At 50.8% G+C, this 21,234-nt stretch overlaps 1 protein-coding gene across 5 annotated transcripts in view; it reads right to left on the bottom strand.

Moving 5' to 3' along the window:
* dysf (dysferlin, limb girdle muscular dystrophy 2B (autosomal recessive)) overlaps positions 1 to 21,234 on the bottom strand; it is a 284,564-nt gene that overhangs the window by 57,589 nt on the left and 205,741 nt on the right. For all 5 annotated transcript variants that reach the window (XM_080191726.1, XM_080191963.1, XM_080191788.1 and 2 more), the window contains 6 exons: positions 18,726 to 18,866; positions 17,081 to 17,110; positions 14,332 to 14,355; positions 4,383 to 4,424; positions 2,658 to 2,759; positions 67 to 228 (listed from right to left, as the gene is read on the bottom strand). In XM_080191726.1, coding sequence (XP_080047852.1) covers positions 67 to 228; positions 2,658 to 2,759; positions 4,383 to 4,424; positions 14,332 to 14,355; positions 17,081 to 17,110; positions 18,726 to 18,866 — 501 coding nt within the window. The remainder of the gene's footprint in view (positions 1 to 66; positions 229 to 2,657; positions 2,760 to 4,382; positions 4,425 to 14,331; positions 14,356 to 17,080; positions 17,111 to 18,725; positions 18,867 to 21,234) is intronic.

Below are 21,234 nucleotides of genomic sequence, written 5' to 3'. Positions count from 1 at the left end.
AGCCGTGCAGCGTAATGGGCACGTTGCTCATGGCTGAGTCATTGACAGAGTACACAGGCTCCTTACCACTTCTAAGAACAGGATGGAGGTGTTGAAGTTTGGGTTCTTCTTGGCATTCTTAATGACGCAGGACTGCACCATCTGGCCTCCGCATTCCACGATGAGGCTGGGGGATGAGACGCTCGCGAGCTGGTAGCTCTTCAGGTTCCTCAGACCCCAGGCCAGAATCTGCAGTGAAGCCACAAGAGATGGAAGAGGACAATTAACCCAGACCGTCAGAAACATCCTACCGCTATTTGGGTGACATTGCAAATTATTATTACTTAACTAACTTACTTAATCTGAATGCATGAAGCATGGGGGGAGGCAATGGCCAACTGGTACTATCGCTAGACTAATAACTTATATAACATTCTGGGGATCCAGGTTCGAATCCCACCATGGCAACTGGTGGAGTTTGTATTCACTAAAAATTGAAATACAATCTGGAATTAGGAATCTACTGATGACCAGGAAATTATCGCCAATTGTCAGGAAAAACTCGCTTGCTCACGAACGTCCTTCAGAGAAGGAAATCTACCGTCCTTACCCGGTCTGGCCTACATGGAACCACAGCAATGTCGTTGACCCTCAACTGCCCTCAGGCAATTAGGCCTGGGCAATAAATGCTGGCCAGCCAGAGATGCCCATGTCCCACGAAAGAATTAAAAATCGGATGAAATGAAGAGAGGAGGAAGGTGACCCATGTGGGACAGGAAAACTAACATTGGGCTGAATGGCACAATTTTTATGCTCAACCGGCTCAGAGCTGGCTGGGGCATTGAGTTTAAAAATTGGCAAGTCATGTTGAAGCTTTATAGAACAATAATTAAGTTGCATTTGGAATACAGCGTTCAATTCTGGTGGCCACACTACCAGAAGGATGTGGAAGCTTTGGAGAGAGTACAGAAAAGATTTCCCAGGATGTTGCCTGGTATGGAGGGCATTAGCTATGAGGAGAGGTTGGAGAAACTTGGTTTGTTCTCACTGGAACGGTTGAGGTTGAGGGGAGACCTGATAGAAGTCTACAAGATTATGAGGGACATGGGCAGAGTGGATAGTCAGAAGCTTTTTCCCAGGGTGGAGAAATCAATTACTACGGGGGCACAGGTTTAAGGTATGAAGGGTAAGGTTTAAAGGAGATGTACAAGGCAAGATTTTTACACAGAGGGTGGAGGGTGCCTGGACCCCGCTGCCAGGAGAGGTAGTGACTTTTAAGGGGCGCCTTGACAAATACATGAATAGGATGGGAATAGAGGGATATGGTCTCCGGAAGGGTAGGGGGTTTTAGTTCAGATGGGCAGCATGGTCAGTCTAGGCTTGGAGGGCCGAAGGGCCTGTCCCAGCGAAGTAACCTTTTCGGTTCTCCATTCTTCCTTTATTGGTTGACTGTCCTGTTTCAGTGCTGGAAGGTTCTACGTAAACGTCTATTTTGGTGAGCAAGGAATCTCATTATAAGTGTGGCCTACAGAATGCTCCGGGGTATCATGTAGATGGAGACCAGAGGCTAAAACTTGCCATGAATCAGGTCTGGAATTCCGAGGAATGTCGAAGCTAGGGGCAGTGGATGGCGGGGCGGTAGAACTCCGGCAATAGGGTGGGATTTTCCAGCTGCACTCACCCCAAAACCCAAAAATCTCACCCACGGTCAATGGACCTTTGCATGGTCTGCCCCCACCCGCTACAATTTCTGTGGGGGGGCCAGGTGGGAAAATTCCACTCATAAAGTCTCCATAATCTCAGATCTCCATAGGCTGCTGTCCCCTTTGAGGCGGGGTGAGAGGGGGGAGCTGACTGGTGGTGACTTAACCTGAGGATCACCACACCTTAGGCAAGGTTGAGAAGAATGAATAACCTCAGTGCCAGGGACCCAGGTTCAATTCCTGGCTTAGGGTCACTGGCTGTGTGGAGTTTGCACATTCTCCCCGTGTCTGCGTGGGTTTCCTTTAGGTGCTCTGGTTTCCTCCCACACTCTCAAGATCTTAGAACTTAGAATCCCTACAGTACAGAAAGAGGCCATTCGGCCCATCAAGTCTTCACCGGCCACAATCCCACCCAGGCCCAACTCCCATATCCCTACATATTTACCCACTAATCCCTCTAACCTATACATCTCAGGACACTAAGGACAATTTTAGCACGGCCAATCAACCTAACCCGCGCGTCTTTGGACTGTGGGAGGAAACCGGAGTACCTGGAGGAAACCCACGCAGACACGAGGAGAATGTGCAAACTCCGCACAGACAGTGACCCGAGCCGGGAATCGAACCCGGAGCTCTGGAGCTGTGAAGCAGCAGTGCTGACCACTGTGCCGCCCACAAAGATGTGTGGATTAAATTGATTGGCAATTCTAACTTGAGCCTCGTGTCAAGGGGATTAACAGGGAAAATATGTGGGGTTATGGGAGGAGGGCCTGGGTGGGATTGTCGCTGGTGCAGATCCGATGGGGCGAAGGGCTCTCCTTCTACACTGTAGGGATCCTATGATTCTTTGTAATGAAGGCAGGATACTTCTCCAGTTGGAGTTGGTTGTTCTTAATTACCAACTTAAAGTGTGCTAACATGAACTCAAACTTGGTCCGACCTCGTTGGTCCACCAAGCAGTTTGTGAGTACCCACCTCGATGCCAGTGCGCTGCAGGACGGGTTTAATCCCCTGGGGCACCATGTAGATGTTGGGCTCCCGTTGTGGTGGCGGGTACGGCAGATCCGTGTCATCCTCCTGGGCGAAGGGCACAAGGAGAGAGAAAGAGGAGTCAGTGAGCTCAGGGCAAGGCTGACACTCCGCCATGCAAACCTCGGTGCCCTCTGCGAGGGAACCGGAGAGGCAACATCATTAAGGGGCATCAGGGTATAGGGGTCACCAACAAATCCGGGCTTTGTTAACGAGCCTGGCTCCGAGGAAACACTTGCGCGGCGCGGCGATTACTCAGTGACCGGCAGGCAGCATGCACATGCACACCAAACTCGCCTCCACTGCCCCACGCATGCAGGAAGGCACAGAGGGAAGAGCAGGAGAGAACAGGTCTGTGCTCAGTGAAGCAAAGAGGCAGAAGGCTGAGTGAGTGGGCACATGCGTGGTCCATGCGGTATAACATGGATAGGGATGCGGGTGAAGATATTTCCAAGTGCAGAGTTGATACAAAGTTGAGTTTAGAGGGTGAGCTGTGAGGAGGACACAGAGGTGCTTCTGCTTGATTTGGACAGGCTGAGTGTGTGAGCTTTATAATGTGGGTAAATGTGAGGTTATCCACTTTGGTAGCAATAATAGGAAGGCAGATTATTATCTGAATGGGTGTGAATTGAGAGAGGTGGATACTCAACGAGATCTTGGTGTCCTCGTGCATCAGTCACTGAAAGTAAGTGCGCAGGTACAGCGGGAAGTAAAGAAGGCAAATGGTATGTTGGCCTTCATAGCGAGAGGGTTTGAGTTTAGGGATAGGGATTGTTGGTGAGGCCACATCTGGAGTATGTGTGCAGTTTTGGTGTCGTTATCCGAGAAAGATAGAGGGAGCACAGCGAAGGTTTACCAGGCTGATTCCTGGGATGGCAGGTCTGACACATGAGGGGAGACTAACTTGGTTAGGGTTGTATTACGTTTCTACGTTAATGAGGGGGGGATAGTGCGAGTGAAACAGGACTGAGAGGTGGTGTATGTGCCCAGAGAGAGGCAGGATGTAAGGGCTGGAAAATAGAGCGCGGTGAGCGAGAAAAACAGAGGTGACATGAAGCAATGAAGAAAGAGGAATCCGTTTTGGTAGCAGTAACAGGAAGGCAGGTTATTACCTGAATGGGGGTAAATTGAGAGAGGTGGATACTCAGAGCTGGAGAAGAGTACGAAAATGAGTGAGAGACAGGCAGTGTAATGGATAAAGCAGGATGAAATAAAAAGACAGCGAGTGAGGGACAGGGAGTGAGAGGAGTGGGAGAGAAAGTGAACAAGGGAGAGAAGAAGAGACGTTCGCTGGCGTGAGGCTCGTAAAATCCCACCTGAGGCCAACAGAGAATTCCGTTTCTCTGAGCCTCGCCCACACCAGGAACGGCATGGGCGTGGCGGTAAGATTCTGGCAATAGAGAGAAAGGGGATGGGGGAGATGGGAAGTGACAGAGAGAAGACTGAGGCACAAAGACCAACAAACAGAGACTCAGGCAAATCCGGAGAGCTGAAACCTTCTCCTCTCGATTAACAGTTAGGAGATGGCCGTAATCACAAAGGGATCTCAGGCAGGGTTCACGGTGCGTTTTCTCAGGTTCAGGCAGAGTTTATATAAAAAAGACAACGTTACAAAGCCACGGAAGAGTAAATAAAGCTTCAGAGGCCCGTGAAGAAGGTGAGCAGATATACCCATCGGAGCAGACCCTCGCAGAAGAAATCCGGAACGCAGAGCTAATTTCAGAGGAGGATTGTGGAGGAAGGAAGCAGAGAGAGGTGGTTAGATACTCGAGAAAAACAAGGATTCAGAAAACATGAGAGAGAAAAACAACTGCTGCTGGAGAAATGGAGATTCTCTCAAATTCTGAACTCCAGCCCTCCTCCTCCTCACCCTCCATCCCTCAGACGTCCTCCTCCTCACTCTCCATCCCTCAGACTTCCTCCCCTCACCCTCCATCCCTCAGACGTCCTCCTCCTCACTCTCCATCCCTCAGACTTCCTCCCCTCACCCTCCATCCCTCAGACTTCCTCCCCTCACCCTCCATCCCTCAGATGTCCTCCTCCTCATTCTCCATTCCTCAGACTTCCTCCCCTCACCCTCTATCCCTCAGACATCCTCCCCCTCACCCTCCATCCCTCAGACCTCCTCCCTCTCACCTTCCTTCCTCATCCTCCATCACTCAGACCTCCTCCCTCTCACCCTCCATTCCTCAGAGCTCCTTCCCCTCACCCTCCATCCCTCAGACCTTCTGCCCCTCACCCCATCACTCAGGCTTCCTCCCCCACATTCCCCATCACTCAGACTTCCCCCCCCTCACCCTCCATCCCTCAGAGCTCCTCGCCCTCATGTTCCATCACTCAGACCTCCTCCTCACCCTCCATTCCTCAGACCTCCTTCCCCTCACCCTCCATCCCTCAGAGCTCCTCGCCTTCACCCTCCATCACTCAGACCTCCTCCTCACCCTCCATTCCTCAGACCTCCTTCCCCTCACCCTCCATCCCTCAGAGCTCCTCGCCTTCACCCTCCATCACTCAGACCTCCTCCTCACCCTCCATTCCTCAGACCTCCTTCCCCTCACCCTCCATCCCTCAGAGCTCCTCGCCTTCACCCTCCATCACTCAGACCTCTTCCTCACCCTCCATTCCTCAGACCTCCTCCCTCTCATCCTCCATCCCTCACACCTCCTCTCTCTCACCTTCCAACCCTCAGACTTCCTCCCCCTCACCCTCCATCCCTCCGACCTCCTCTTTCTCAGCACTCTTTCTCACTACCTGTGCCTCTTGGATCTCGACTCTTCTGATTTTTTTCCCCTTCCAATCGTACCTTTGACCTTTAACCCTCGGCCTCTGGGATCAGGGCCGATTGCGTCTGGGATCTCCAGACCTCCTCTACCTCACGGTCTTACCACGATCAACCCTTCAGTAAACCATCGTCTCGTTCCTTCACATCTATTCCCAAACCTGGAACTCTCCCTCTGCAACACCCCTCCTCAGGCCCTCGCTTCCCGCATGACCTCTCCTCTGCCTGTCTCCTCCCCTCTTCCTCAGCCTCCCCTTTCTGCCACTCCTCTTTCCAGCTCCTCCTCCCTTCCCTTTTCTCTCTCTCTCTTCCAGCTTTTCACCCTATTCTCTCCTTTCTTCTTGAAATCAGACAACGTTTTGGCCTCAACTACATTCTGTGGGAGTGAATTCCCCCTGGGTGAAGACATTTCTCCTCACCTCAGTTCGAAAAGGTTTACCCCTTATCTTCAAACTATGACCCCTAGTTCTGGACTCCCCCAAAATGAAGAACCAAACAAAACCAGGATTTTCCTCAGTTTTATTTTGCTTCAAACCAGAATCCAGTTGAAGTATCTATAATTTATGAAAGATTGGAGGGGGGGAAATCTCTGGAGAGTTGACCGTACCACCAGGGAACATAAGGAGCAATAGGAAAGTCCACTGTTTATAGAATCCCTGCAGTGCAGAAGGAGCCTATTCGGCCCATCAAGTCTGTACCGACCACAATCCCACCCAGGCCCCAGCCCTGTTACCCCACACATTTACCCCACTAATCCTTCTAATTTACACATCTGGGGACAGTAAGGGGCAATTTACCATGGCTAATCCACCTTACCTGCTCACCTTTGGCTGTGGGAGGAAACCCACGCAGACACGGGGAGAATGTGCAAACTCCACACAGACAGTGACCCAAGCCTGGCGTCGAACCCGGGTCCCCGGCGCTGTGAGGCAGCGATGCGAACCACTGTGCCACTGTTCCGCCGCCATTCAGCCCATCGAGTCTGCACCGGTCACAATCCCACCTACGCCCTAGCCCCACAACCCATGCACTTACCCTAGCCACTACCCCCCTGACACTAAGGGGCAACTTAGCATGGCCAATCCACCTAATTTGCACATCTTTGGACTGTGGGAGGAAACCGGAGCACCCGGAGGAAACCCACGCAGACACGGGGAGAATGTGCAAACTCCAACAGGCAGCGGCCCGAGCCGGGAATCGAACCCGGGTCCCTGGCGCTGTGAGGCAGCGACGCTAACCACTGCGCTACCGTGACGCCCCGAGTTTAAACTCGGAGAATACGGCAAGGTTCGAAAGCTGTGTCTCCAGCCTGTTCCCATCCCCCTGCCCTGTATATCCAGCTGTCCATAAGCTCCAGATCACAGGCACGCCATACCTCCCGGCTAAACTGGCAGAATGTGCTTCCTCTTTAATTAGATGCTGGCTTCTCGTTAAAGAGCTAACACCTTCCTGCTTTTAATTAAAGGGCTGCTAAAACTCAGCCTCTCGAGCCAGGCCTCTCCGCAGTGGGAGCAGGAAGGATACTGTTCAGATGAAAGAGTGGCGGCAATCTGGGGTTCACCTCCCCAGAAGTTGGGGGGGGAGGGTGGGGGGTGAGAGAGTTTTGCTGCAGCTGTGAAGACTGAGGCATCTTTGTTGGGCCAAGAAGTATAAAGCAAACAGGGGGCTGAACAAGAGAGATCAGCCCTGTCTCACTGAACTGTGAGAAGTCTCACAGCACCAGGGTTAAAGTCCAACAGGTTTGTTTGGTAGCAAAATCCACTAGCTTTCGGAGCGCTGCCCCTTCGTCAGGTGAGTGGGATTTCTGTTCACAAACAGGGCATATAAAGACACAAACTCAATTACTATCAGATAGCCAAGTTCCACACACATGAGGACAGCCTCAACCGGCATCTTGGGTTCATGTCACACTATCTGTAACCCCCAAGACTTGCCTGGGCTCGCAAATCTCACTAACTGTCCTGTCTGGAGACAATACACATCTCTTCAACCTGCGCTTAACCCTCTCTCCACTCACATTGTCTGTACCTTTAAGGCTTGATTACCTGTAAAGACTCGCATTCCAACCGTTATTTTGTAAATTGAGTTTGTGTCTTTATATACCCTGTTTGTGAACTGAACTCCCACTCTCCTGATGAAGGAGCAGTGAACGCTCTAAAAGCTAGTCACTTGTGCTACCAAATAAACCTGTTGGACTTTAACCTGGTCTTGTGAGACTTCTTACTGTGATTATTCCAGTCCAACGCCAGCATCTCCACATCATGACTGAACACTGCCAGAGGCTCCAGCAGCCAAACAGTCTCTTCATTCTTTCGAATGCAGCATCAGCTCCGCCTCGGAAAGTTATGGGTTCGAATCCCGCCCCCAAAAAATCCTGTAAGGGTCTAAGCCGTCAGTGCAGGGCTGAGGGAGGGGCCCCACCTTCCACCAAGATGGTGAAACTACCTGCGTAGGATGCTCTTTCCGAGCACAGTCGATGGGACAAATGGCCTCTTTCTGTGCGGTAGGGATTCTCTATTAGCTCTGACTCTGCAATTTTTAGACATTCCATATCCTAGTTTGGGATGGAGTTATCCCAGTGTGTAGAGACCCTGGGGCCCAGCACAAATCAATTCCACAGCATGGTATGAGAAAGTTCCAAGACTAGGGTCATTATTGGGAGATGTCAGTGATATTACAGCAGGGGGCGCACTTCTGGGATCTCTGTGGGGAGGGGGCATTGGTGCAGTTGTGTCTGTTGCCATGGCGACACGGAACGAGGGGGAAACAGGAGGAGGAAAATGTCTAACATCAATTAAGGCAATGGAGAATGCCTAAGTGAAGGCATTAGTTTGAGCACTATTTTATCAATTGCACCCCTTCCTTGGTAACTGCTGATTCAGTGGCCAAATTAATGGCCCCCCCCTCCCCCTCACTATCACCAGCTCACATCCTCCTCAATCCCACCTAATGCTGTACAATCATCCCTTCCTCCCCCACCATCCCTGCCTCAGCCCATCAGCCAAAGTCTTCCCCCATTCCAATCTCACTGAGATTGGTTCCTTCTTCGAGTCAGAGAGTCATCGAGATTTACAGCATGAAAATAGGCCCTTCTGCCCAACTTGTCCATGCTTTCTTAACCACTAAGTTAGCCCCAGTTGCCCGCATTTGACTCATATCCCTCGATACCCATCTTACCCATGCAACTGTCTAAATGCTTTTTAAAAGACAACATTATACCCGCCTCTGCTACTACCTCTGGCAGCTTGTTCCAGACACTCACCACCCTCTGTGTAAAGCAATTGCCCCTCTGTATCTCTTCTCTCTCACCTTAAACCTATACCCTCTAGTTTTAGACCCCCCTACCTTTGAGAAAAGACATTGACTATCTAGCTGATCTACGCCTCTCATTATTTTATAGATCTCTATAAGATCACCCCTCAGTCTCCTACGCTCTAGAGGAAATCGCCCCTATTTGTCTCTGACTTGAGGCCTGCCACTCAGTTTTCGACAGACTACAGACGTAGTGCTAGATTTCCCAGTCCTTCCAGCTGGCGGGTTCTCCGGTGCCAGCGAAGGTGACCCCCTCCCTTCCCTTCCCCCACAGAGTGGGCAGAGGACAAGTGAACCACTCAAAGGCAATGACGCAACTAGAGTATCCCACTGGCAGCCAATGGCGAGCCACCTCTGGAAAGTAGTGGCATTGCTGGACTATTAATCCTGAGGCCCAGGGTGATGTTCTGGGGACCTGGGTTCGAATCCCACCACGGCAAATGGTGAAATTTGAATCCAATAAAAATCTGCAATTAAGAGTCTACTGATGACCATGAAACCATTGTCAATTCTTGTAAAAATCCATCTGGTTCACTAATGTCCTTTAGCTTAAGTTTATTTATTAGTGTCACAAGTAAGCTTACATTAACAATGCAATGAAGTTACTGTGAAAATGCCCAAGTCATCATCCTCCAGTGCCTGTTCGGGTACACTGAGGGAGAATTTAGCGTGCCCAATGCACCTAACCAGTCTTTCAGACTGCGGAAGGAAACCAGAGCACTTGGAGGAAACCCATGCAGACATGGGGAGAATGTGCAAACTCCACACAGACAGTGACCCAAGCCAGGAATTGAACCCAGCTCCCTGGTGCTGTGAGACAGCAGTGCTGACCACTGTGTCACCGTGTCACCCTTACCCAGTCTGGCCTACATGTGACTCCTGACCCACAGCAATGTGGTTGACTCTCGAATGCCCTCAAAGATGGGCAGTTAATGCTGGCCCAGCCAATGATGCCCACATCCCGCGAACCTCCTGATTGGATTATTCCTGTTCCCTCCCCACCTCCCACCTTCCATCCTCTGGTAACCTGAGTTAATCGACGTTCTGCTGCCCCTCATTGTAACTCATACCAATTCCCAAGCACCCCCCTTCCCCCCCCCCATCCCTGTCTTACATCAGCTCAAGTTTAAATGTGTGGCACAGTGGTTAGCACTGCTGCCTCACAGCTCCAGGGACCCAAGTTCGATTCCTGGCTCGGGTCACTGTCTGTGTGGAGTTTGCATGTTCTCCCCGTGTCTGCATGGGTTTCCTCCGGGTGCTCCGGTTTCCTCTCTCAGGTGTGCTGGTTAGCTGTGCTAAATCCTCCCTCGGTGTACCCGAACAAGCGCCGGAGTGTGGCGACTAGGGAATTTTCACAGTAACTTCATTGCAGTGTTAATATAAGCCTTATTTGTGACGAATAAATAAACTTGAACTTAAAGTGGCCGCTTTGTGTGAAATCCTTTCCTCTGCCAGTCCCTCATTGTGCCTGTAACCATCCCCAGTGCTTCAGAACCCCACCGCCACCAACCCGACCGCCAGACTCTTGGTGGAGTTGACCCCGGGGTCTCTGAACTGACTTTAATCACCATCTCAATCGTTCCATTGTTGACGCTTGTGTTTTCACTTGCCTGGGCCCCAAGCTCTGAAATTCCCTCCCTAAATGTCTCATCCACCTCAAAGGTCATCTTTAAAAATCCATCCCTTTGATCAAGATGGTGGTCTGGTCTAATTCCCACTTCCCAAGCCCTCGGAGAAATCCAGGTTACTGTTTGCACGGAACACGTCCCTTCCTGGTTTCCAAGGAGCATTGCTGCCCTCTCCTGGTATCTGTAGAGTATGACAAGACCGGTAACACACGTTCCCGGGTCCCCTCACTACTGGCCTGGCTGCTCACTTGTACCAAAGGCGACGGACAGCATCTCGTTGAAAGGAGGACTCGACAGGGTGGAAGGTAAGAGGTTGCTTCTCCCGGCTGCAGAGTTAGAACGCCGGGACGCGCAGGGACTCAGGAGTACTGTGTGCAGTTTTGGTCGCCGCACTTACGCAAGGATATTTTGGCCTTGGAGGGAGTGCAGAGGAGGTTTACTAGGCTGATACCGGAGTTGAGGGGATTGAGCTATGAGGAGAGGCTGAATAAACTAGGCTTGTACTCGTTGGAGTTTAGAAGAATGAGGGGAGATCTCATTGAGACGTATAAGATGATGAATGGGATGGATAGGATAGAGGTGGAGAGACTCTTCCTGCTCAAAAAAGACAGTAGGACTAGGGGGCACAGCCTCAAGATAAAGGGTTTATCTTGGTTTAGAACGGAGTTGAGGAGGAACTTCTTCACTCAAAGGGTGGTGAATCTCTGGAATTCTCTGCCCGTTGAAGTGGTGGAGGCTGCCTCGCTAAATATTTTTAAGACGCGGGTTGATGGGTTTTTGATAGGAGAGGGGATTAAGGGTTATGGGGAGAGGGCGGGAAAGTGGAACTGAGCCACTTCAGATCAGCCATGATCTTATTGAATGGCGGGGCAGGCTCGAAGGGCTGGATGGCCTACTCCTGCTCCTATTTCTTATGTTCTTATGTTCTTATGTTTGATAATGAGTTGGTGGGACACCTGTGTCGCTGGCTGGCCAGCATTTATTGCCCATCCCTCGTTGCTCTTGAGAAAGTGGGGGTGAGAACAAAGAACAAAGAAAATTACAGCACAGGAACAGGCCCTTCGGCCCTCCAAGCCTGCACCGACCATGCTGCCCGACTGAACTAAAACCCTTCCGGGGACCATATCCCTCTATTCCCATCCTATTCATGTATTTGTCAAGACTCTCCTTAAAGCTCACAATTGTATCTGTTTCCACTGCCTCCCCCAGTAGCGAGTTCCAGGCACCCACCGCCCTCTGTGTAAAAAAACTTGCCTCGTACATCTCCTTTAAACCTTGCCCCTCGCATCTTAAACCTGTGCCCCCTGAGTAATTGACTCTTCCACCCTGGGAAAAAGCTTCTGATGACCCACTCTGTTCGTACCTCTCATAATCTTGTAGACTTCTATCAGGTCTCCCCTCAACCTCCGTCTCTCCAGTGAGAACAAACCAAGTTTCTCCAACTTCTCCTCATAGCTAATGCCCTCCATACCAGGCAACGTCCTGGTACAAGCTGCCTTCTTGAGAGCTGCCTTCTTGAATCCCTGCAATCCACACGCTGTGGGTTGACCCACAATGCCGTTAGGGAGAGAATTCCAGGATTTTGACCCAGCGACTGCGAAGGAACGGTGATGTATTTCCAAGTCAGGATGGTGAGTAGCTTGGAGGGGAACTTCCAAGTGTTGGTGTTCCCATGTATCCGCTGCCACTTGTCCGTCTAGATCAGCGGTCTCCAAACTCCGATCCGGACACAGCTGCTGCGGGCCGGATCTGGGCCTGCGGGCTGTAGTTGGGTGACCCCTGGTCTAGATGGAAGTGGTTGTGGGATTTGGAGAGTCTGAGCCGAGTAAGAGAGTGCGGAACGACAGCAACCTGACTGAGAACACTAAACACGAGGTCTACCAAGCCTGTGTCATCAGTGTCCATCTCCGCAGCGGGGAGACCTGGGCCAGATGTGCTCTGCAAGGGAAAAGATGGAATAGTTTCCATCTTTGCTGTGCCAGATGTTTCTGTGGCAAGTCTTATATGGGACAGGAACAGGCCATTCAGCCCAGCCTGTACATGCTCTACTCAGACCTCCTTCCATTATCCCTCCGTGAAGTCACCCTGCGTCACTCTTTATTCCCTTCTCCCCTCACACGCTGACCCAGCCTCCCTGTCAATGCATCAATGCTATTCCTGTCATCTTGCACTCGTCAGGACAAACACAAGAGTTCCAAATTTCAAACTCTCACCACAATTTCTACTGCAAGGCAAGAATTGGTCGGCAAATCCGCTCTGATTGGCCGAGGTGTTGCTATGGGAAAAGCAGTAGGCTTCCCTCAGCTCAGTGAGTGATTGGAAAAAGGTGCAGGAATGGAGAATATTCCTTTTGCTTGCGTGTGTGTGACTCCAGATGCACAGCAATATGGCCGGCTCATACCTATCCTCAGAAATGGCAGAATTCACCATTTGGTCCCATCACAATCATTGCCCTCAGGAATGCCCATCACCACCTCTGACGGGCAATAAATGCCAGCCTTTCCAGTGACTCCCGACTGAAAGGAAAATCAGTCCTATATTTCTTTCTCCCTTTAATTTCCTCCCTTCTTTCAACTCAAAGGCGCACATGATGATCTGGTCATCAGGTCAGGGATGGTGGCATTCTTACCCATCCCTCCAATTACAAACAGCAAAATACAAAGAACAGTACAGCACAGGAAACAGGCCCTTCGGCCCTCCAAGCCTGTGCCGTTCATTGGTCCAACTAGACCATTCGTTTGTATCCCTCCATTCCCAGTCTGCTCATGTGACTATCCAGATAAATCCTAAACGATCCCAGTGTGTCTGCCTCCACCACCCTACTTGGCAGCACATTCCAGGCCCCCACAACCCTCTGCGTAAAAAACGTCCCTCTGATATCTGAGTTATACCTCGCCCCTCTCACCGTGAGCCCTCGTGATCGTCACCTCCGACCCGGGATAAAGCTCCCCACTGTTCACCCCATCCATACCCTTCATTATTTTATACACCTCGATTAGGTCGCCCCTCATTCTCCGTCTTTCCAGGGACAGCAACCCCAGTTTACCCAATCTCTCCAATCAATTAATTCAGTCTCTCCCCCCTCTTGTAGCCGTCCGCTGCTGGAAGGGATGTGACTTGGGCGGCACGGTGGTTAGCACGGCTGCCTCACTGGGCCAGGGACCCGGGTTCGATTCCCGGTTTGGGTCACTGTCTGTGCAGAGTCTGCTCGTTCTCCCCGTGTCTGTCTGGGTTTTTCCTCCTGGTGCTGTTAAAGACGTGCTGGTTAGGTGGATTGGCCGTGCTAAATTGACTCTTGGTGTCAATGGGATTAGCAGGGTAAGTGTGTGTGGCTACGGGAATAAGGCCAGGGTGAGACTGTGGTCAGTACAGGCTCAATGGGCCCAATGGCCTCCTTCTGCACTGTGGGGATTTTACGACTCCATGACTGAGGTGTCATGATGGCACAGTGATTAACACTGCTGGCTCACAGCGCGAGGGGACTGGGTTCGACTCCCAGCCTGGCGCTGTGAGGTAGCAGTGTTAACCACCACGTGCCCCAGGGACCTGCATTCAACTTCCGGCCTCAGGTCACAGTTTAGACTCATGGGGATTTTCACAATAACTTCACTGCAGCGTTAATGTAAGCCTACCTGTGACAATAATAAATAAACTTCAAAAAAAAAACACCCAGGTTAATTCAATTGTTTTGAAATAAAGAGCCTGGAATTGGGACCAGGCCACTCAGCCCATCTAATCTAGCACTTCCAGAGACGGATGATGGAGCAACCTCTCTTTCTCCACTTGTCCGAGATCCCAATTCCTCCCCAACTCCCCGCGCCAATCAAGCTGATCTCCAACGCAAAGTGCGAGAGCATAGCGGAACACAGAGTACCATTTAATGGAACAAATATTGCCCTACCTCCTTCAGTGTGCTAAACTCCTCCTTTGGGGGGGGCCCGTAGAACGGTTCAGACATTGGGAGAAAATGAAAGAGAGAATCCTTGTTAGTGCAAGCCACAAAATGGATCACGTAACATTTCTCAGAGGGAAATTGCAGTGACAGCCTTCCGCTCATTTGGGTGTAGAGGGAGCTTTACTCTGTATCTAACCCCGTGCTGTACCTGTCCTGGGAGTGTTTGATGGGGACAGTGTAGAGGGAGCTTTACTCTGTATCTAACCCCGTGCTGTTCCTGTCCTGGGAGTGTTTGATGGGGACAGTGTAGAGGGAGCTTTACTCTGTATCTAACCCCGTGCTGTACCTGTCCTGGGAGTGTTTGATGGGGACAGTGTAGAGGGAGCTTTACTCTGTATCTAACCCCGTGCTGTACCTGTCCTGGGAGTGTTTGATGGGGACAGTGTAGAGGGAGCTTTACTCTGTATCTAACCCCGTGCTGTACCTGTCCTGGGAGTGTTTGATGGGGACAGTGTAGAGGGAGCTTTACTCTGTATCTAACCCTGTGCTGTACCTGTCCTGGGAGTGTTTGATGGGGACAGTGTAGAGGGAGCTTTACTCTGTATCTAACCCTGTGCTGTACCTGTCCTGGGAGTGTTTGACGGGGGACGGTGTAGAGGGAGCTTTACTCTGTATCTAACCCTGTGCTGTACCTGTCCTGGGAGTGTTTGACGGGGGACAGTGTAGAGGGAGCTTTACTCTGTATCTAACCCTGTGCTGTACCTGTCCTGGGAGTGTTTGATGGGGACAGTGTAGAGGGAGCTTTACTCTGTATCTAACCCCGTGCTGTACCTGTCCTGGGAGTGTTTGATGGGAACAGTGTAGAGGGAGCTTTACTCTGTATCTAACCCCGTGCTGTACCTGTCCTGGGAGTGTTTGATGGGAACAGTGTAGAGGGAGCTTTACACTGTATCTAACCCTGTGCTGTACCTGTCCTGGGAGTGTTTGATGGGGACAGTGTAGAGGGAGCTTTACTCTGTATCTAACCCCGTGCTGTACCTGTCCTGGGAGTGTTTGATGGGGACAGTGTAGAGGGAGCTTTACTCTGTATCTAACCCCGTGCTGTACCTGTCCTGGGAGTGTTTGATGGGACAGTGTAGAGGGAGCTTTACTCTGTATCTAACCCCGTGCTGTACCTGTCCTGGGAGTGTTTGATGGGACAGTGTAGAGGGAGCTTTACTCTGTATCTAACCCCGTGCTGTACCTGTCCTGGGAGTGTTTGATGGGGACAGTGCAGAGGGAGCTTTACTCTGTATCTAACCCTGTGCTGTACCTGTCCTGGGAGTGTTTGATGGGGACAGTGTAGAGGGAGCTTTACTCTGTATCTAACCCCGTGCTGTACCTGTCCTGGGAGTGTTTGATGGGGACAGTGTAGAGGGAGCTTTACTCTGTATCTAACCCTGTGCTGTACCTGTCCTGGGAGTGTTTGATGGGGACAGTGTAGAGGGAGCTTTACTCTGTATCTAACCCCGTGCTGTACCTGTCCTGGGAGTGTTTGATGGGAACAGTGTAGAGGGAGCTTTACTCTGTATCTAACCCTGTGCTGTACCTGTCCTGGGAGTGTTTGATGGGAACAGTGTAGAGGGAGCTTTACTCTGTATCTAACCCCGTGCTGTACCTGTCCTGGGAGTGTTTGATGGGAACAGTGTAGAGGGAGCTTTACTCTGTATCTAACCCCGTGCTGTACCTGCCCTGGGAGTGATTGATGGGGGACAGTGTAGAGGGAGCTTTACTCTGTATCTAACCCCGTGCTGTACCTGTCCTGGGAGTGTTTGATGGGGGAACAGTGTAGAGGGAGCTTTACTCTGTATCTAACCCCGTGCTGTACCTGTCCTGGGAGTGTTTGATGGGGACAGTGTAGAGGGAGCTTTACTCTGTATCTAACCCCGTGCTGTTCCTGTCCTGGGAGTGTTTGATGGGGGAACAGTGTAGAGGGAGCTTTACTCTGTATCTAACCCCGTGCTGTTCCTGTCCTGGGAGTGTTTGATGGGGGAACAGTGTAGAGGGAGCTTTACTCTGTATCTAACCCCGTGCTGTTCCTGTCCTGGGAGTGTTTGATGGGGGAACAGTGTAGAGGGAGCTTTACTCTGTATCTAACCCCGTGCTGTACCTGTCCTGGGAGTGTTTGATGGGACAGTGTAGAGGGAGCTTTACTCTGTATCTGACCCCGTGCTGTTCCTGTCCTGGGAGTGTTTGATGGGGACAGTGTAGAGGGAGCTTTACTCTGTATCTAACCCCGTGCTGTACCTGTCCTGGGAGTGTTTGATGGGGACAGTGTAGAGGGAGCTTTACTCTGTATCTAACCCCGTGCTGTACCTGTCCTGGGAGTGTTTGATGGGGACAGTGTAGAGGGAGCTTTACTCTGTATCTAACCCCGTGCTGTACCTGTCCTGGGAGTGTTTGATGGGGACAGTGTAGAGGGAGCTTTACTCTGTATCTAACCCCGTGCTGTACCTGTCCTGGGAGTGTTTGATGGGGACAGTGTAGAGGGAGCTTTACTCTGTATCTAACCCCGTGCTGTACCTGTCCTGGGAGTGTTTGATGGGGGACAGTGTAGAGGGAGCTTTACTCTGTATCTAACCCTGTGCTGTACCTGTCCTGGGAGTGTTTGATTGGGACAGTGTAGAGGGAGCTTTACTCGATCTAGTTCAGAGGCAAATGTACCTTCCATCGAACATGGACAGTTTATTTTAAGAATTAGTCCCTTCAGTCTTACCTGCAAACCAGGAATACGGTGAACTGTACGCTGTGCGGCAAAAGAGATACAGAGAACAGTTAGGTCAGGGAATTATTTATATTTACATAGAACATAGAACACTACAGCACAAACAGGCCCTTTGGCCCACAAGTTGCGCTGATCACATCTATACCTACCAGGCCGTAGAACTATCTGTAACTCCCAATCCCATTAAATCCCATGTACTCATCCAGAAGTCTTTTAAAAGACCCCAGCGAGTTTGCCTCCACCACCACCGACGGCAGCCGATTCCACTCACTCACCACCCTCTGAGTGAAAAACTTACCCCTGACATCTCCTCTGTACCTGCTCCCCTGCACCTTAAATCTGTGTCCTCTCGTAGCGACCATTTCAGCCCGGGGAAATAGCCTCCAAGAATCCACCTTATCTATACCTCTCAACATCTTATAAACCTCTATCAGGTCGCCTCTCATCCTTCGTCTCTCCAGGGAGAAGAGTCCCAGCTCCCTCAACCTATCCTCATAAGGCATGCCTCCCAATCCAGGCAACATCCTTGTAAATCTCCTCTGTACCCTCTCAATAGCTTCCACATCCTTCCTGTAGTGAGGCGACCAGATTTCTTGCTTAAAGTTGTCAGTCCAGCGTATCTCCATGGGGCCGATCATACCGATCGTTCGTCTCCGGTTTGTCACCTCTCGCCCCGATCTGTGGTGAAACCAGCCTGGCGCTGGGGCAGGAATTACGATCCTATGACTGAATTTCACCCGCACTATATTTTTACTGACACTAATTTCCTTCGAATTCCTCCTTCTCACTGGACTCTCCGTTGTCCGGGGAGTTATTTCTGTTTAATTATTCTGACATTTCCTTGTCCTCTATTGTAAATTCTCCCTTGCCGGACATTCGGGGCGGGATTTTCCAGCTGCATTTGCCCCAAAACCGGAAAATCCTGCCCGGGGTTAACGGACCTTTCCATGGTCTGCCCCTCGCCCGCTCCGATTCCCGGGGCTGGCCGGCCGGGGATATTTCCCCCCCCCTTGATTTTAATCACTCTGTAGTTTGCGGCCACTCCTGGGTCCAAAGCTCTGGAATTCCCTCCCTACCTCTCTCTACCTTTCCACTTCCTCTGGGACGCTCCGTAAAACCCGCCTCCTCTGACCAAACATCTTCACACGTGGATGAGTGTTCGTTTGATGCCACTTGTACAAAGAGACTTGAGACTTTTTACTGAGTTTAGTCGGGTCATAGAGGTGTACGGCATGGAAACAGGCCCTTCGGCCCAACTTGTCCATGCTGCCTTTTTTTCCAAATCCCTGAGCTCCTCCCAATTTTCCTTATTTGGCCCATATCCCTCTGCACCCATCTTACCCATGTCTAAATGCTTTACAAAAGACAAAATTGTACCCGCCTCTATACTGCCTCTGGTGGCTCATTCCAGACACTCACCGCCCTCTCTGTGTGGAAACATTGTCCCTCTGGACCCTTTTGTACCTCTCCCCTCTCACCTTAAACCCATGCCCTCTAGTTCTGGACTCCCCTACCTTTTGGGAAAAGATGTGTTGACTGTCTAACTGATCTGCGTCCCTCACTAGTCGCCGTGTAAATGCCAGTTGTTGTTGTAGCGCCTGCTGAGGTAAGACGCTCGATTTCACGTTTCACGTACCTTCTCTCTTCGAATGAGCTCGAAGGCAGCCAGAAGCTCCCCCGCGTTTCTGTTTCCTCTCTTCACGGGGTACCAGGCCAGCCTGGGGGAGGGCTCCAGGGACGGTTTGCAGATACATCGGCCCATATACTCGTCAGCACCCTGCCAGGGGGGTGGGGCAGAAGAAAATAAACAGTCATCCCACGGCCCATCTCTTCACCTTTCCATTCTTTCACTCTGATGAAGGCGATCTTCAAACAGAATTTGAGAACTGCTTGAAAAATAAATGTGTCCAAGTGATACAAGTAAGGAAAAGTGAAATCCAGCTGGATAGCACGGGCAGGATAGGCTGAATGGCCTCATTCTGTGCCAAGCGGCTCCACGATGGTTCTACAATCCAATGGCTGGGATTTAAAGGTGGCACAGTGGTTAGCACTGCTGCCTCACAGCGCCAGGGACCCGGGTTCAATCCCCACCTTGGGTCACTGTCTCTGTGGTGTTTTCACATTCTCCCCATGTCTGCGTGGGTTTCCTTTGGCTGCTCCGGTTGCCTCCCACACTCCAAAGATGTGCGGGTTAGGTGGATTGGCCGTGCTAAATTGACCCCTTGGTGTCAGGGGGATTAGCAGGGTAAATATGTGGGGTTCTGGAAAGAGGGCCTGGGTGGGATTGTGTTCAGTGCAGACTCGATGGGCCAAATGGCCTTCTTCTGCATGGTAGGGATTCTATGATTTTCTGGGCCCTCCTTCCCAGTGGGATATTATGGACCTGAGCACAGATTTTAAATGGGTTGCCACATCAAATGCCGCAGAATCATTCTGTAAATCAAGTCTGCACCGACACTCTGAACAGCATCCCACCCAAACCCACCCTCCTGCTCTATCCCCTTAACCCTACACATTTACCCCATTAATCCTTCTAATTTACACATCTTTGGACACTAAGGCACAATTTAGCACGGCCAATCCACTTAACCTGTACACCTTAGGAGGAAGCCGGTGCACCCAGAAGAAACCCATGCAGACACGGGAAGACTCCCCACAGTCACCCAAGGCCAGAATCGAACTCGGGTTCCTGGTGCTCCGTGCACCGCCTCTGACAGGACCGGAAAATCCTGGCCTATGACCTTAATACTGTCCCACACATCACTTCCCCCTGTCTCACGCCCCAATGTTTCCTTCCCGAAGATAATTTTGTTTTGATCTGATGTATTATTGTCACATGTATTAGCATACAGTGAAAAGTGTTGTCTTTTGCGTGGTATAGAAAGCACACAGTTCATAGAGTACATAGGGGAGAAGGAAATGAGACGGCGCAGAATGTAGTGTTACAGACATAGCTAGGGTGTAGAGAAAGATCAACTTAATGCGAGGTAAGTCCATTCAAAAATCTGACAGCAGCAGGGAAGAGACTGTTCTTGAGTTGGTCGGTACGTATTCTCAGACTTTGTATATTTTTCCCGATGGAAGAAGGTGGAAGAGAGAATGTCTGGGCTGCGTGGGGTCTTCAATTATGCTTTGCCAAGGCAGTGGGAAATGTAGACAGAATCAATGGATGGGAGGCTGGTTTGTGTGATGGATTGGGCTTTCGTATCTTTTACAGTCTGGGGCAGAGCAGGCGCCATACGGAGCTGTGATACAATCAGAAAGAATACTTTCTGTATTGCATCTGTAAAGATTGGTGAGAGTTGTAGCGGACATGCCAAATTTCCTTCGCCTCCTGAGAAACTAGGGCTTTCTTAACTATAGTGTCAGCATGGAGGGACCAGGATAGGTTGTTGGTGATCTGGACACCTAGAAACCTGCAGCTCTCGACCATTTCCACTCTGTCCCCATTGATGTAGACAGGGACATGTTCTCTATGATGCTTCCTGAAGATGATGACAATCTCCTTGGTTTTGAGGGAGAGATTATTGTCATCGCACCAGTTCATCAGATTCTCTATCTCATTCCTATACTCTATCTCATTAAAGGCCTGAGACCTAAGATAGGGGACTCTCAGTGGGCTGAACGGCCTCCTGCTGTCCTGTGACACTCTAAGAGAATGTGCTGTCAACGGTGAATTCGCAATGAGTCAAACTTGGATAACACAACATTTTGCTAATGTTGAAATCGTCAACCATTCCACGGCAGAACATCGAACCCCAGGGAATGATGCCCGGATAATCCAAAATTCCACACTGGAGGACCCGCATTGGTCAAACTTGTCTAAGCTCATCGTGTGATAGCGTCGTCCAATCAGAGGAGAGTTGGACCACACAACAGCGCGAGATATGGAGGGCTGGGCATCCGAGATTGAGAATTCCCAGCGGAAGGATGTGCAAAGCCTGTGCGTGTGGCTACTCCCTGCAAAAGCTACAGGAGTTGTCAGCCGGAGATTGGATTCAAACAGTTGTGGCGTCGAGGGCGAGGAGAGGCAGGGCGAGGCTGACTGACCCAATGGTGAGGTGCCTCACGCTCGCCTGCTGGAGGGTAGCATGGAAATTCCAGCAGAGATTACCAGAGAGATTTTGCGCGGTAAATGGACAATG

This window comes from Carcharhinus amblyrhynchos, chromosome 1, assembly GCF_965287045.1.
Source record: "Carcharhinus amblyrhynchos chromosome 1, sCarAmb.v2.hapA, whole genome shotgun sequence".
Classification (NCBI taxonomy): Eukaryota; Metazoa; Chordata; class Chondrichthyes; order Carcharhiniformes; family Carcharhinidae; genus Carcharhinus; species Carcharhinus amblyrhynchos.
The sequence above is the reverse complement of the archived record's forward strand: the minus strand, read 5'-3'. Positions and strand labels throughout refer to the sequence as shown.